Genomic DNA, 12,030 nt, shown 5'->3' on the forward strand with positions numbered 1-12,030 from the left:
ATAGACTGAGGAAGGAAGATTATTCCTTCATGAATAAGTGAAAATTTATACTTTCAAATTTTTAACCATTCAGGGTTCCAAATAACTAATTTGCTTTTTTCATTTTATTTTTTTCTTTCTGGTCATTATGTCCTCTATTTCTTTTCCCCATAGGTGAGACCTGGAACCCCTTCAAATTACAGTACCAGCTGAGAAACGTACGAGAGCGAATTGCAAAGAACCTAGTAGAGAAGGGTATTTTAACCACTGAGAAGCAGAATTTCCTGCTATTTGACATGACTACTCATCCTGTGACCAATACAACAGAGAAACAGCGACTAGTGAAAAAACTTCAAGATAGTGTACTAGAGCGGTGGGTAAATGACCCTCAGCGTATGGACAGGCGAACACTAGCACTCCTGGTGCTAGCCCACTCCTCTGATGTGCTAGAGAATGTCTTCTCCTCACTGACAGATGACAAATATGATGTGGCAATGAATAGAGCCAAGGACCTAGTAGAACTGGACCCTGAAGTGGAGGGGACAAAGCACAATGCTACAGAGATGATCTGGGCTGTGCTGGCTGCCTTCAATAAATCCTAGAGCCAGCCAATGGGTTTTTTCTTTTTACCTGCTGGCTGGTGACTTTCAGAGACCCCATCACTGAGTTTGGTGTCCTGAAATGTTTTCATCATTTTTTACTCCTTCTTTTGGTCAGATTCATGATTTGGGGAGAGTAATTTTAGGGCTTCCATATGCCTTGACCATTATAAGCAGATGTTATTTCTCCCTAAACTTTTCTTCCATAGATGAATATACTGGGTGAGCCCACACACACCCAATAAACATTTTTCTCCCATTTCTTGGTTTAATTTCATCCATTGTACTTTTGGATAAATAGGGTTATGAATATCTAAGTGGGGTTTTATGTTCTACAGCAGAATGTGAATGAGATGAAGAGCAAACCATTTTATTATATTTTTCTAAGTTTGTTTTCTATCTTAAATACATGTTACATAGTCTTTTATCTCTCAGATTCAGCTAAATAATATAGCTTATTGAATTCATTGTCTTTGAATGAGTAGCAGTGGAAACCAAACTAATTTTTAAGCAGATGGTTTCTGAGATTTTTATCTTGATTTTTTTATCTTTCTTTTTCTAACCTAATGAAAATGTCCCACATTTGATTACCTGGGTCCTACACTCCTATAGCCAGAAATATATCCTATACACCCTTTTAGAAATCATGCTCTTTCACTCATTAAGACAAAGGTTTAAATAAAAAAGAAAAAATGTGTCACAACCACCACCTTCATGGAATCAGCATTATAATTTGAAGAGGATAGAGGTGGCCTAAGAATTTCCATCCTTTAGCACAGGACTGTCCTATTTCCTCTTAGTCTGCTATAAGCCTGACATGGTGGCACAAACCTGTAATCCCAGACACTGGGGATATTGAGGTAAAAGAATGGCAAGTTCAAGGCCAACCTAGTCAACTTAGATCCTGTCTCAAAGTAGTGGTCTGAGGATAAAGTTTAGTAGTAGAGTGCTTGCCTCACAAGGCCCTAGGTTCAAACCCCAGTACCACAAATAAATGAATGTATATATGTCTCTGCTCTGATTGAACTGAGAAATTGTTTCAGTTTCCAAATAGCAGCACTCTGAATCCAGGCTGTATATCCAAATTCCACATGCTCTTGTTCCCTTTTTTGGGTTTCTACACAAATTGAAAAGTTCTACCTATGTAAGAGTTCTTTGAGTAGTTTTGTCTATATTTGATGTACAGGTACCCCTCTGGTCAATGTCGCCAACTCTCTAAAATGCTTTTCACTTCAGTATTGAGGTAAAGAGAAGCTAGATTAATAAAGATTCTATGTAAAGGGGCAATTTGGTGTTAGGATTACACTGCTATAAGGTATTGTATGAAGAGGACAGACACTGAATTGTACTAATGTCAAGCATTTATTATACTTTAATTGGCTCCTGCCTGTTGACCACTGTGGAGAAACAGGCTATCAAAGGGTTAAACCCAGACCTGTCATCACATTCTCTTGATCAGAAGTAATTAAATGATTAACTTTATCTCCTCCCTCAAATGTAAAATTCCTAATAATTCCTCAACTGAACACTTTGTTTTCACTTCTGGTTTTTCTTAGGTGCATAAAGATTTAATTGTAATGTGAAACAAATTTTAAGTGAGAGGCTAAGTAGAGTTTCAGTCTGTCTCTCTAAATTACAAAAGCTGACGTAACTTACTTCTTTCTCTATTTAACAATTCGGCATGAATTGAAACCAGGTTTTCCTGTGGAAAGTTTCAGTGTGATTGTGGGGTAGAAGTTGAGTTCTTTCTTTGCGACTCTTAGTGTTTATTTTTATCTTGTATCTCAATAAAATGAGGATGTCTTCAGTTCAAATCTGCATAATGTTCATTGCCAAACACCTTCCTATTTAATTCATATGACCTTCACATTTCTATATAATAAAGATCAATTATTATCTCTCTCGTCTTTCTGTGCATAATATAATAGCAGTATTCATTTGTTTTAGTTAGAAAAAATAACTTTTCACACAAAGCTAATAATGCCTCTCCCTTTATATACCATGCCAGTCCCTGTTTTACACCTATAATCCCATATACTTGGGAGGCTGAAGCGGGAGGATCACAAATTTGAGGCCAGCCTGAGCAACTTAAGTGACACCCTCACTCAAAGTAAATTTTCTAAAAAAGGGCTAGAAATGTAGTTAAGTGGTAGAGCATCCCCAGTTCAGAAGCCACTACCAGAAAAAGAAAGGAAAAAAAAAAGAAAAAGTGAGAAAGGAAACTTTTTCTAACAGCTCAGCTTTGTTGATTTTCCTTTACATCTAGATTATAATATATATATATATATATATATATATATATATATATAGAGAGAGAGAGAGAGAGAGAGAGAGAGAGAGAGAGAGAGAGATTCACCTCGAGGGAGGAGGGAGCAAATACTCTCTAAAAGCTCTTCAAATAGATATATTTTATGTGGGATTTTTTCCTTTGAATATAATTAGTCTGGCCACCATTTTTTTCTTAACCTAATTGAACCTCCATAAGTATAATAGCATATGTTATCCAATTTTTTTTAGAAACATAGTTGAAATCTTGGGATTTCTACCCTTCATAAGGGCTCCCTGAATGAATTCACATGTTCATCACATAGAGCCAGGCCAACAATGATGTACATAATTTTACTGATTTTTATGGGGAGGTGGAATTAAAGCCACAGTTTCTCTTGGATTTCAGAGATTTTAAGTTTTTCCTCCTGAACTGAAGACAACCATTTTTTCGAAGATTTATGGATATTTAAATTCATAATACCTCTAAATATTTGTGGGTTAGCCTTAATAAGTGTTTTTTCCAGCTCTATTACCTCAACATGTCTCTTGAACTTCCAGTTTATAAAGGCCAAAAAGTTAGCTTAAACCAATTTATATAATACAAATTAGATTTCTTTGCATATGGAAGAAGGGAAGAAGAGGTAGTTATGACAGTGGGAGGGAAACTGGTGAAGAAAGAACATAATAAAATAGCTGACTAAGAAAATCATGAACTTTTTTTTTTCTTTTCAGGAACATTATGAACATTTAAAATAGTGAACAAACACTTTATTGTTTGTGGCTCTAGGGATTGAATCCAAAATTATTCCAAGTATAGTAATCCAAAAGTACTGAGCTGCATCCCCATCCTATTTATATTTTTATTTTGAGACAGGGTCTCACTAAATTGCCCAGGCTGGCCTGGAACATGGGATCCTCCAGCCTCGCCTCCCAAGCCATGGGGATTACAGGTGTGTGGCTTTGCTAGGTGATGCCTTCTGTTTATGTTGTTTTGCTTTTTGAGATACTGGGGTTTAATACCAGGGGTGCTCTACCACTGAGCTACGTTTTCAGTCTTATTTATTTTGGTGGAGAGTATTGAGGATTTAACCCAGATGTACTTTACCACTAAGCTAGGCCTCCAGCCCCCTTTTTTTAAATTTTGAGACAGGGTCTTACTAAGTTGCTTAGGGACTGGATAAATTGCTGAGGCTGGCCTCAAATTTGCAATCCTTTTGCACTAGCTTCTTAAAGTTTCTGAGATACAAACATGCTACAATACCTGGCACTAGCTATTTTATAATGGCTTTATTGAGATAAAATTCAGCCAAGCAATATGTCCATTTATTTAATGGGAGGTTTACTGGAGAGTTAACCCAGGGGCAGTTTAACACTGAGCTACATCTTCATTCCTTTTTTTTTTTTTTTGAGATGGGGTCTAACAGAGTTGCCGAGGCTGGCTTTGAACTTGTTATCCTCCTGCCTCAGCTTCTTCTTTTTTTAAATATTGTTTTAGTTGTCAATGGACCTTTATTTTATTAATTTATATGCAGTGCTGAGAATTGAACCCAGTGCTTCACACATGCTAGGCAAGTACAGTACCACTGAGCCACAACCCCAGCCCCATTCCTTAGCTTGAGCTGCTGGGATTCCAGGTGTGTGCCACTACACCCAACAAGAATAATTAAATGACTTTTAGTATATTCATAGCACTATGCTATTACATAATCACTATAAATGTTCATCAACTCAGAAAGAAACCCCATACATGTTCCCAGTCATTCCTCATTTTTTCTAGCCCTAGGCAAACACTAATGTACATTCTTTATAGATTTGACTATTTTGGACATATAAATGGAGTCATACAATATGTGGTCTTTATGACTGGTTCTTTCATCTGGCATGTTTTCAAAGTTTATCCATGTTGTATGGATGAACATACATCAGTACTTCATTTATTTTATTACCAAAAAATATTCCATTGTATAGGTATACTACATTTTATTTATGAGTTTGTGGACTTGGTATTTTAAATGAATTCTATACAGAATATATGTGTCCAAAACAAAATATTCTCCATCTTCATACTACTATCAGTAGTAAATGATGCCATCATTCCCCCAAGTTGAAATCAAAAAGCTGAAATCATCCTCAACTCTCACTACAGCAAATTCACATCCCTAGTCCTATTTTGTATTTTATTTAGAGACGGTCTCACGGAGTTGCTTTGTGTGCTGTTGCTGATGCTGGCTTTGAACTTGTGATTCTCCTGTCAGCCTCCCAAGCCACTGAGATTACAGGCGTGTGCCACTGTGCCCAGTGATTTTGCATTCATTTTCAACCTTCCATACATAATACATCCTGGTCCAAGCCACTATCATCTATCTCCTGAACTATTGCAAAGGCCTACTTGGTTTTCTGCAACAGCCAAAGTGATTGGTTTAATACCTAATTCATCCTGTGTCACTACCCTCCTCAGCACCCTCTCCTGGCTGCTCATCACACAAAAAGTAAAATTCAAGAAGCCAAAAGCAACCTCATCCTTAGCTATACCTCCCCTTATTCTAGCTAGTGGTCCTTGCCTTACCCATAGTTTTTCACTTATTACCTGCAACCATCTGCAGTCCAGATTTTTTTTTTTAATTTTTAGTTGTAGATGGACACAATACCTTTATTTTGTTTTGTATGGTACTGGGGATTGAACCCAAGGCCTCACACATGCTAGGCAGGCGCTCTACCACTGAGCCCCAGCCCCAGACCCTAGATTTTTTTTTTTTTTTAAGATTGTTCCCCTGGGCTGGGGATGTGGCTCAAGTGGTAGCATGCTCGCCTCGAATGCGTGCGGCCCGGGGTTCGATCCTCAGCACCACATACAAAGAAAGATGTTGTGTTCGCCGAAAACTAAAAAATAAATATTAAAATTCTCTCTCTCTCTCTCTCTCTCTCTCTCTCTCTCTCTCTCTCTCTCTCTCTCTCTCTCTCTCCCTGTCTCACTCTCTTAAAAAAAAAAAAAAAAAAAAAAAAAGATTGTTCCCCTATATTGGCCAGGCTGGCTTCAAAGTCCCAAGCCAAAGCAATCCTACTGCCTCAACCTCCCAAGTAGCTGGAACTAAAGAGGGTGCCACTGCACCTAGCCTGAAAATATTAAGTGAAAAATTCCAGAAATTGGGGCTGGGATTGTGGCTCAGCGGTAGAGTGCTGGCCTAGCACGGGCGGACCTGGGTTTGATTCTCAGCAACACATAAAAAAATAAAGGCATTGTGTTGTGTCCATCTACAAAAAAGATTCATATTCTCTCTCTCCAAAGAAAAAAAAAAGAAAAAGAAAAGAAAAATTCCAGAAATAATGCCGCAGTCTGGCTGGGCACAATTCAGGAGCCACTTGTCAAAAGAAACTAACTTTATTTTTAGAACCACACACGCCAAACAAAACAGCTCCTCAGGAAAAAACCCTCAGAGCCCAACTGCCACCACTGGCTTCCCACAAGCCTCTCACTCCAACACATGCCTCTCCACCTCCCACAATCCTCCTGCTCTTGAGGCCGATTGGCTGGGTCGCATGGGCGGAGCCAAAGAAGTCCCCCAATGAGCAGCTCCATGGTCTGAAAGGGCAGGGAAACAGCCCAATGAACATCACCGCAGAGGAGCCAATCAGGTAGATGTTGCTGGGGCCACTGTGAGCCAATCATCAGCTGGCAGTATGAAGGGCGGGGAAACAGCCCAATGAACATCTCCAATGAGCATCACCACAGAGGAGCCAATCAGCTAGATGTTGCTGGGGCCGCTGTGAGCCAATCATCAGCCGGCAGCTGGAAGTTTGCTGGCAGCTGAAAGTTTGCTGGGGCCCCTTCAGCTGTGGCTCTCAACATCTCCCCCTCTCTGTTTAAACAACAAGCATGTGGCTTAGGGACCATGCCTGCCTTAGGTTATCCAATACTACATATGGTCCTTACTCATCATCGGATGAGCTGACCTCAAGGTGTCAGCCTCCTGTCTTAGGTTGGTACCATTGTAATTGGATCTTACCCGTCACTGACTACCAGTCCAGTATACAGCCACACCTGTGGAGAGGTACCAGCGGCACTGGGATGAAGATAGGAATTCTGGCAATAATGGCTAAAGAAAAAATTATGTAACATTCCAGAAGGCACTAAAAGAAAACAATTTTCTTAACAATTTCATAAGTTTTTTGTTTTGAGTGCTGGGAAATGGAACCCAGAGCCATGCACAAGCAAGGCAAGAACTCTACCATTGGAGCTACATCCTCATCCTCTTCATAAATTTTTAATAAATTACATTACCATACATTGTTTGATTTTAATACTACTTATTAATATCTTTTTAAAAATTTTTTTAGTTTTAGATGGACACAATGCCTTTATTTTATTTATGTGGTGCTGGGGGCTGAACCCAGTGGCCCATGCATGCAAGGCAAGTGCTCTACCCCTGAGCCACAATCTTATTAATCTTTTTTTTTAAATTTATTTTTTAGTTGTAGTTGGACACAATATCTTTATTTTATTTTTTTTTAAAGAGAGAGGGGGGAGAGAGGGGGGGGGGATTTTTTAATATTTATTTTTTAGTTTTCGGCAGACAACATCTTTGCCTGTACGTGGTGCCGAGGATCGAACCCGGGCTGCACGCATGCCAGGTGAGCGCACCATCGCTTGAGCCACATCCCCAGCCCTTTATTTTATTTTATATGTGGTGCTGAGGACCGAACCCAGGGCCTCACACGTACTAGGCAAGCACTTTGCCGCTGAGCCACAGTCCCAGCCCCCCTTATTAATCTTTTAATGTGCTTAGATTATGAATTAAATTTTATCATAGAGGGGCTGGGGTTGTGGCTCAGCGGTAGAGCGCTGGCCTAGCATGAGCAGGACCCGGGTTCGATTCTCAGCACCACATAAAAATAAAGGCATTGTGTTGTGTCCATTTATAAAAAAAAAAAAATTTTATCATAGAAATATATGGGGAAAATATATCATTATATATGTAGTGTTGGTACAATCTTCAGTTTCCAGCATCCACTAATTGACTCAGATATACCCACTACAGATAAGGGAGTTGGAGGGCAACTGGACCCTAAAAAACTGCTCCGGATTTAGGATCTTTGCTTTTCCTGTTCCCTTCTGCCTGGAGCACTTTTCCTCCAGGTAACTGCTTGAATCACATACCACCCAGATGTTGGATTACACATCTCAGGTCTTTCCTAATCTATGTAATCACTCAGTCACAAATAGAATAATTAATGCCCCAGACATTGTGCAAGTTTTTGTGAAACTCCTGTCTTTTTAATTGGCTTTATTGTATTCTAAGTTCTATCCTTCCCAACTATGTCAAGTTTAAATCTATTATTTATTTAGTTAATTTGGTACCAGGGATTGAACTCAGGGGCACTCAACTACTGAGCCACGTCCCCAGCCCTATTTTTGTATTTTATTTAGAGACAGGGTCTCACTTGCTGAGGGCCATTACCAAGTAGGAATGACGCATCGAAATTTCCTTGCCAAGTGTACCCCATGCTGCTTAGAGGACATTTGATGGGACATTGCATGCATGCTTTAATGAGGTGACCTTGCTCAAGGACCTAGGCAGCTCCGGGTTTAGAGCTGATCAGGTTTGAGGAAGTAACCGGCTCCTTGAGTTTAAGATAATGGGTTTTAGGGAAGTTGGAAGTTGAAGATTATTGCTGGGATTAGGGTGTTCCTGCTGCTTGTTCCCGTTGAGTTCTCGTGAGATTAAAATGGGATTTGCAGATAGCCTCGTGGAGTAGGTGGATTGTGCGGGTAGACGGGAGAACGCGATTGCCCCTGGACCTGTGTGGAGGTGGTGTGAGAGCTGGAATAAAGAATTGCTGTTTGAACCTACAAAGCTGTGAGTGCCTCGTGATTCTGGTACCCAGCCCAGACATTGGCTTTGGCACTCACTGAGTTGCTTAGCACCTCTCCAGTTGCTGAGACTGGCTTTGAACTCTCAATCCTCCTGCCTCAGCCTCCTGAGCCACTGGGATTACAGGTGTATGCCACCACACCTAGCTTATAATTTAATAAATCATTCCCTTAGCAATTGTAGTTGTTATACATTACTCTATATTTCTGCAATTCAGGGAATGAAACTCAGGACCTTGCACATGCTAAGCAAGAGCTCTGCCACCGGGCTACATCCCCAACCCCTTAGGTACTGCATCCAACTCTTTTGACATTACTCTTAGGCAAAGTTTGGAATGAGAAGTTTCTTAGTTTAAACTAGGCCCTGGCTGGATGTAGTTGGCATACACCTGTAATCCCAGAGAGTCAGGAGGCTGAAGCAGGAAGATGGCAAGTTCAAGGCTAGTCTCAGCAACTTTGTGAGGCCCTTCTCAAAAAGGAAAAACAGCTGGGGATGTAGCTCAGTGATAAAGTGCCCCTCGGTTCAATTCTCAGCACCAGAATAAAAACTATAAAATAAGTAAATTGGACCCTGTGGTGCATGCCTGTAATCCCAGCTACCTGAGGGCTGAGGCAGAAGGATCCCAAGTTCCAGGCAAGACTGGGCAATTTACCCAAACTCTGTCTTAAAATAAAAAGGGCTGGGGAATGTAGCTCAGTGATAGAGCACTTGGCTAGCAAGCAGGAGGCCTGGGTTCAATTCCCAGGACTGGAGGAAAAAAATTCTCAGCTTATATTATGCCAGTGTGTCCCAAAAGAATCGCTCTTTTATTTATTTTAATATTTTTTGTTGTTATTGTAGATAGACACAATATCTTTACTTATTTAATTTATTTATTTGTATGGTTCTGAGGAACAACCCAGGGCCTCATGCATGCAAGGCAAGTACTCTACCACTGAGCTACAACCCCAGCCCAAGAATTGTTCTTTTAAACATTTAAACTCAGGGCCGGGATGTGGCTCAAGCAGTAGCGCGCTCGCCTGTCATGCGTGCACCACATACAAACAAAGATGTTGTGTCTGCCGAGAACTAAAAAATAAATATTAAAAATTCTCTCTCTCCTCTCTCTCTCTTTAAAAAAAAAAAAAAAAAACATTTAAACTAATAAACATATTGTGTGTGTATACTTTTTTTTTTTTTTAACTAGGAATTGAACCCAGGTCCTTAGTGTGTGCAAGGCAGGCACTCTACCACTGAGCTATATCCCCAGCCCTCATAATATATATATTTTCACCATAATTGCCTAAACTTGTATTCAACTAATAGTTTCCATTTTCTTTCCATTTAACTTGTCTTAAACGGCTTTCTTTTATCCCTTTCCTATAGCCATACATTCTTCTTTTTTTTTTTTAATATCTTTATTTTATTTATTTTTTTATGTGGTGCTGAGAATTGAACCCAGGGCCTCACGCATGCTAGGCAAGCACTCTACCACTTGAACTACATCCCCAGGCCCCTATAGCCATACATTCAACCAGTTATCAAGTTCTGCCCTTACTATCCCTCATCCTTCTGTGCCCTTCCCTTCCCTCTGCCAATGCCCTTGTCAATAAACCAAAACCCAAAACCGGGGTGAGTTACCAGACCATGGAAAATGAGCGGAAGTTGGTGATACTGGGCCAAAATATGAAGATCTTTTCCTACAATTCTTTATGCCTCCTTTTATCATCTACTCACTTCCTTGAAGGAGATGAAATTTAAACTGATGGGTTTTTTTGTTTGATACTGTATTGTTTTAGTTTAAGCCTTTATTGAAATATACATAAAAAATGGACATAAGTGTACACCTCAATTTGTGCACACTAAACACACCCACATAATGAGCACCAAGGTAAGAAACAGAACTTACTAGAACTTCAGAAACCCCATCTTGTCCCTTCCCGTTGCTACCCTCCAAGGCCAACCGTTCTTACTTCTAACAGCTTTGGTAGTGTTTACCTGAACACAGCTTACCTTAACAGTTTTTGAGGTAAATGGAAAATATATAGATGGCAAACAATTGAGGAAAAGTGCTTCTTAGAAGCCTGAAGGGGAAAAAAAAAAAAAGCAAAAGAACAGAAGGAGGAACAAAGGGAAGGGAGGGAGAATAAATAGAAGAGAGAATCGTGTTACCTGGTTGGTTGCCCCAGATGTCAACTGTGACTCTTCTTAAGCATGTCTCTCTCCCACCCCCATCAGCCTCCCACCTCTCCCCATTTAACAGGATTTTCTTTTTTTTTTTTTTTTTTTTTTTTTTTTTTAAAGAGAGAGAGAGAGAGAGAGAGAATTTTAATATTTATTGTTTAGTTCTCGGCGGACACAACATCTTTGTTGGTATGTGGTGCTGAGGATCGAACCCGGGCCACACGCATGCCAGGCGAGCGCGCTACTGCTTGAGCCACATCCCCAGCCCTTAACAGGATTTTCAAGTGGCAAACCTTTGACTCCAACTCTTCCTGTGTCTTAGATAGCACATTTAATTTTATAAGTGATCCATTATTGGGGGGTAATAGTTGCCCCTCCTTTGAGTGCTTTTAAAATACAATGCAGCTGGGGATGTGGCTCAAGCGGTAGCACGCTTGCCTGGCATGCGCGAGGCCTACGTTAGATCCTCAGCACCACATACAAACAAAGATGTTGTGTCTGCCAAAAACTAAAAAATAAATATTAAAATTTTCTCTCTAAAAAAAAAAAAATAATAAAAAATAAAATACAATGCAATAACAAGGAGTTAGCGGATGTTACAGCAGTTAAACTAACTTCTTAGGTCTGGAAAACTGATCGATGCAAATAATGTTTGTACATGGTGACAGATTATTTTGTCAAGTGAAAAACAATTGATTTTCATATTGTGAAAGATAAATGTTACACACACACACACACACACACACACACACACTTTGTACTTGGCCTCCTACTTTCTAGGTGAGTGCCCAGCCCCTAAATGTTACAGTTTATATCTTGTACATATTGACCGCATGTTGGAAAAGATGGCGCCTGGAGCACTTCTCTTCCAGGAACTCAGGTCCATGACGCACTGAATGGTGCACGAACCATCACCTCCAATCCCTGTGAACGGCGCGAACTTTGAATGGCACACCTCCAATCCCTGAAGTGGCGAGAACTGTCAGCCAATGAAGAAGTAGCAGCCCACTTGCCTTGCTCCTCCTTATCCTGTGTTAATCCCATAAATATCAACACCCTATATGTGTTCCCTCCCCCTCTCCCCCTCCCCCCCTCTCCCCCTCTCTCCCCCCCTCTCCCCCCCTCTCCCCCCCTCTTCCCCCCTCTTCTCC

The 12,030-nt window shown here is 40.3% G+C and overlaps 1 protein-coding gene across 3 annotated transcripts in view; it reads left to right on the forward strand.

The window, feature by feature from the left end:
* Golph3l (golgi phosphoprotein 3 like) overlaps positions 1 to 2,478 on the forward strand; it is a 41,532-nt gene extending 39,054 nt beyond the window's left edge. For all 3 annotated transcript variants that reach the window (XM_005331175.5, XM_005331174.5, XM_013361230.4), the window contains one exon: positions 154 to 2,478. In XM_005331175.5, coding sequence (XP_005331232.1) covers positions 154 to 581 — 428 coding nt within the window. In that variant the 3' untranslated portion in view covers positions 582 to 2,478. The remainder of the gene's footprint in view (positions 1 to 153) is intronic.
* Positions 2,479 to 12,030: the final 9,552 nt, after the last annotated feature.

Source organism: Ictidomys tridecemlineatus, chromosome 11, assembly GCF_052094955.1.
Source record: "Ictidomys tridecemlineatus isolate mIctTri1 chromosome 11, mIctTri1.hap1, whole genome shotgun sequence".
Lineage (NCBI taxonomy): Eukaryota > Metazoa > Chordata > Mammalia > Rodentia > Sciuridae > Ictidomys > Ictidomys tridecemlineatus.